Source organism: Rutidosis leptorrhynchoides, chromosome 3 (genome assembly GCF_046630445.1).
Source record: "Rutidosis leptorrhynchoides isolate AG116_Rl617_1_P2 chromosome 3, CSIRO_AGI_Rlap_v1, whole genome shotgun sequence".
Classification (NCBI taxonomy): Eukaryota; Viridiplantae; Streptophyta; class Magnoliopsida; order Asterales; family Asteraceae; genus Rutidosis; species Rutidosis leptorrhynchoides.
Window position 1 is genome coordinate 72,038,465 of NC_092335.1, and position 5,438 is coordinate 72,043,902.

Below are 5,438 nucleotides of genomic sequence, written 5' to 3' on the forward strand. Positions count from 1 at the left end.
TTACATTTGGAACTATGATTTGTAACTACCTAAGGGTCACATACTATTATCTTTGCTCTATTCATAGGAGCATACTTTCGATGTAAAACATTCGACGTTAGTTATGACGTCACCTTTTATCTTGAATGCAAACGTATTTTGAAATAGCATATAGTGTTTGACCTTGTAATGATCCTGTTGTTGATGATTCGTACACGATGGTTTTGTACGGGACATCACATATCTATCCATTGAACATTGAGAGAGATGACTTCTCTACTTTTTGAGTGTTTCACTTTAGCTGATGTAATAACTTCTTTTTATTATAAGATACGAGAAAAATTGTCTACATCTTATTTACCTTATAACTCATTTTTGTGGAATTGAATTTTGTCGTAGTTGTTGCAGAACTTTTTTTTAGCATAAACTCAAGTGCCATGTTTATTATTTTCATACGAGTATTTTTTTTATATAAATCACCCCGATACTTTTTAATGGCTGTTTAAAAAACTCAAACCCTAGCCAAACTACGATACCATTTGGGCACTTTCATCTTCATCTTCATCTTCTTCATCGGACTACAAATTCTCTCCTGTTCTGATCTTTTGCTACAGCTACTCTAACTTCATCTCAAAATTGAGGTACACCATCTTCTCTACAGACTTGTTCATATCCTTTTTGCTTAATTCACTTAAAAACTCCTACATTTGCATCGTTTATTGTCTCCCAAATCATGTCGGACCCACATGACCCAATGTGTGCCCTAAACCGCCTTCCACCTGACCTGATCGAAGCTATTCTCCTTTTTCTACCACCTAAATCTCTTGGTCGTTTCAAATCGGTTTCAAAACGATGGTACTCACTGATTTCCAGCCACAGATTCATCAAAATCCATATTCAAAAATTCAGCAAAAACAACCCAAATTCCGAACCCACCAACTTAATTTTACTTTCGCGTGATTTCACCCATTCAATCTCATTAAAACAACCTCTGAATTTCCACACACCAGCAACCGTAACGGCTAAACACCTGAAGTTCCTAGATCAGTGGGTTGATATACTAGGGTCTTGCAACGGGCTTGTTTTAGGCAGTGATATACATGACAACCTCTGTTTTGTAAATCCAACTACAAGAAAGACATTGAAAGTTTCAGGTGGGGAAACATTTGGTACGTATGGATTTGGTTATGATTCTTCTACGGATGATTATAAAGTAATCTTCATTCCTGTTAAGTTCAAATTTGCACGTGTGTATAGTTTCCGTAGGCATTCATGGAATATGTTGCCTAATTTCCCTTACCAACAAGATGACTACTTTTGTAAACGTGGTCAAGGGGTACTCTTAAACAATAATCTTTACTGGCTAGTTATAAGAAGCTACTCAAAAATGACTATTATTGCCTTCAATTTAGCTAATGAAGAATTTCATGAAATCGAGCTACCAGATTCATTTAGGTGTTCCCAGATCTTTGCTGTCGATGGGAAATTAGCTGCTGTTGTGCCTAAATGCCTAATGAGTGGGTCAGACATCATTTCGCTTGTGAATTGTGGGTGATGAAGGAGTATGGGGTTCCTAAGTCTTGGACGAAACTTTATATTATAAATAATGATATAGATCTGCTTTATGACTCCTTTGCTCAAGTCAGCAAGCGTGATATTTTGGTGGGTAATTATTCGGCGAATCAAATCTTAATATACAATATGGATGAAAGAAGATGCACAAGTGTAACAGTTGAAGGGTGCCAAAAAGCATCTACGGTTGAGGGTACGTATGTTGAAAGCCTTGAATCATTTGAACATTTCGGGTAGAGCAACACTTACTCTATTTGAGTAACATGTTATGGGATATTTTGATATATTTCAGCCTCATTTATCATGCAAACATTGTCAAGTCACACCTAAGTTAGATGGAAAAATGCTGCAACTACATTAATGCTAATCAAATATAAAGCAATCATACAGGTTTTTTTTTAATGGTAATGTAGGTCAGTAGGTATTGTAACCTTAATTGGACTTGCTCCAACATAATGACTACAGTCCCTCTCGTTTTGCCTATAGTGCCTTGTTAGAGTCCTTCATTGCATATATGTGATTGGGGTTAAAGGCATAGTAAATCCTATTAATAACATGTCATGACCATAAAGATAAATCAATTACGTGTTTGCTAGCTCAATCAAAATGAGTACTCACATAAGTGCATACAGTGAACATCATGTTTTTCAGTGAAGAAATGGGGTGACAACACTATTTGAACCTCGTCCCTTGAGGTTAGGAGGGTCAGGGAACAAAGAGTCGGGCAGTATAGTAAGCCTTACAATATGTGCTTATATCGTGTCTAGTTTGGAGTTTGAAACACATACATTCGAGGCATGTTACAAAGAGAGCGAGTATATCATCCCCGTGTCAATAATTTGTATGAATCAGGCTTGTTCTTGTGCATACATTCGAGGCATGTTTAGCAATATTCCCCAAATAAAAATTCACATCAACGATTTACACACTTTCACGGACAGCTAATTAACTCATCAACCATATCTTCCTTCAAATTGTCTTTCAAGCTATTCACTTTATCTTTTTGGAGTGCATGAATTGCATTTCCCAATTAAATGTGCAGGCTTCGTTAGGCAACTTGATTTCATTTGCTGTTGTTCCTTTTCTTATACATAAAAATACGTCTTACTAAACCGTAATGTCTACGATAAAGATTTTACGGGTAAGTTATATGTATATGGCTCTTAGTTACCTGTTCTTGGGTGTAGAACCTTGAGAATAGTTGAGATACTACATCGTTCTGCTATTTTCTAGTAGGTTTTTTTGACTTTTCTGATGTATGTGATATTAGCCTGTCATATTACTGTATGGAGAAAATAAGTATATGGTTGTTGGATTACCTAATCCCGAGTATATAACTGAACAATACTACGTCGTCTACTTAATACAATCTTTTATGACTATTAGTTGTCACTTTAATTTTAACTTCAAGCATTGACAAATGACAATCACCTTTGGTTTGAACAACCATAAAAAATCGACCTCCACGTACTAAATGTAGAATAACATCTGTTTCTTCATCCAACCAGCGATTCCAGGCTTCAGAACAGAAACAACCATTAAACACTGCTAATGCTTCTTAGAGCATGCGGTGTCCGACTTCAAACCCACCGTCCAAAATCGACGCCACCCCGACATGGATACTGCCCCAGCTTTCGTGGCCACCGTCCTCCTCCCATCGTCGCTACCCCGAAGGTGGGTTTCTACTTTTTTTTTTTTTTTTTTTTTTTTTTTTAAATTGATCTATTTTCTTATTGGTCCAGCTATCCTGAAATGGACACCGAAATGGACACTGAGCCACACCCCGCTTTAATCAATTTCAAGGTCCATTTTCGACCCTTGAAATGGACACCGAAAATTGACTACGGACATCTTGTGCTCTTAAGTGTTTCAACAACCTTTTGAACCGCACGAGTCCTATACACACACAATTTTTTTATTTATTTATGATAATTGATCAATACTTCTATCACCAGGGCTTTCTAGTGATAACACGAAGAATCTGCATATGTTGATGCTTATTGCAAACTTCAAGTAGCTTTTGCACTAGATAGTTTCCAAACGGGTCGTCATTAGCTCAATGATATGCACAATCACCCCCCGAAAGATGTTGTCCAAGTCAGCTCGAGTTCCTTCAGAAAACTTTTTTGCAACGCATGACACCTTTGTTGATCTTTAGCCATACAATGAATTCTCTCTCCGAAATTTACTCAAATAAGCACTTTTAAACTTCTCTCTCATATATAAGCAATGTGATCTTTTTTCAACCATAGACAAAAATTTCGCCTAAGGAATTAGCGGATTAGGTGTAATGTCTTATAACCAAATAAAACCCGACAAGTGCCCAAAAGAGTTCCGCCTCATTTTAATTTTTTTTGTTTTTTTTTTTAAGAAATGTTCGCCTAACCTGATCATTTTTAGGTGTATTAGGCGGATTATACGTATTTATAAAACAAATTAAAACACGCCACGTGTAATTTAGAATTCCGCCTAACCTAACTGATTAGGCGGGCTGGGCGAATTTTATATATTACGCCTTCTTCAACCTTATGCCATTTTAAATGTCATACCAAGTTCAAGTATAGTGTTGTTATCATAGTGTTTCTGCTTTAAGAAGTTTACTGACATATACATCTTTTGTATGCCATATATTGATGTTACCAATTAGATTATTTGAAAGCATACATATTTAAATGCTTCATTTTTATTTAGATGATTAAAATTGCTTTGTTAAAATTCTTTCACCGGGGTGTAATTGATGTGTATTCCCCTTGGTGCAAATGTACGAACATTTCACATTTATTTTGCCTGGATTAGCTGATAGAACATGACCATATTCTTACAATTATTCGATGGGCCAGAATTCATATTGCTACAAAGATATGAATATTTGCACTAGAATGAATTTATAAACAGGCTAATGAGTTTATAAACAGGTGCAATAGTGAAATCTTAAAGTTGAAGAAGGCGTAATTTTGAATTGCGCCTAATACGCCTAAAAGCGGTTAGGTTAGACGGAATTTACAAAAATACACATGGCACATTTTAATTGGTATTTATAAATATGCCTAACCCGCCTAAAACAATCGCCTAATACGCCTAAAAGTGTTTAGGTTGGGCGAAAATTTTTAATTTTTTTTTTTTAATATGAGTTTAGGTACGTGGCGCGTTTTAATTGGTTTTAAGACATTACACCTAATCTGCCTAGCCCATAGGCGTAATTTCTGTCTATGAGTGAAAAAAGATCTATGACATTGCTTATATATGCGAAAGAAGTTTAAACTGATTATTTGAGTAGCAAATAGAGAATTGCTATTTCACTCAAATAGTCCACATAGTGACGTTGCCTATCCACATCAGATTTGTAACCCCCTCTTTCTTTTTTTTTTTTTTTTTTAACTGGGTATTCAACATTTTTTTAAATGACTAATCTCAGGGCGACTACCCGCTTTGCGAGCTGCCCGGAGTCATTGCAGGCGAACCTCCGTAACCATGAAGGAGAATAACTTTGTGGGTGCAAGGAATCGAACCCTTGACCTCTACATTGGAAGGTCAGGGTCCTTAAGCAATTATACTATCTTCAGTCATAGTAGGTCCATCTTTGGCAACATCAGTTTGGGATAGTGGATTCGTTCAGACTTGTTTCTCGGTGGAATAAATGGTTGACGAGGTTGTGAACGGTCGGGTAACTTGTGATCTGCAAGTTTGGTCCCGAAGTAGACCCTAATCTAGCTAATTTCTCGTCTTCCTTGTAAACTTCCTTTCCCCATTCTTAGATTTTATTTAGTGGCTTTAGAAACACAACATTAGATTAGTGAAATCATGTCGTTGACAGCACACTAAAAAGTATAATACAGACCTTTAACCTAGCTGTGATTATGTGTATTTCCTTTGCCTTAATTAACCTG

General features: G+C 36.3%; 1 protein-coding gene across 1 annotated transcript; it reads left to right on the plus strand.

Annotated features, from left to right (window-relative positions):
- Nucleotides 1–539: 539 nt before the first annotated feature.
- Nucleotides 540–1,486, plus strand: LOC139900092 (F-box/kelch-repeat protein At3g06240-like; the record flags this gene model as incomplete). The annotated part of the gene is made up of 1 exon (XM_071882896.1): nt 540–1,486. A coding segment is annotated over exon 1 (774 nt), but the record flags the coding sequence as incomplete, so codon positions are not given.
- Between the last annotated feature and the right edge of the window lie 3,952 nt (nt 1,487–5,438).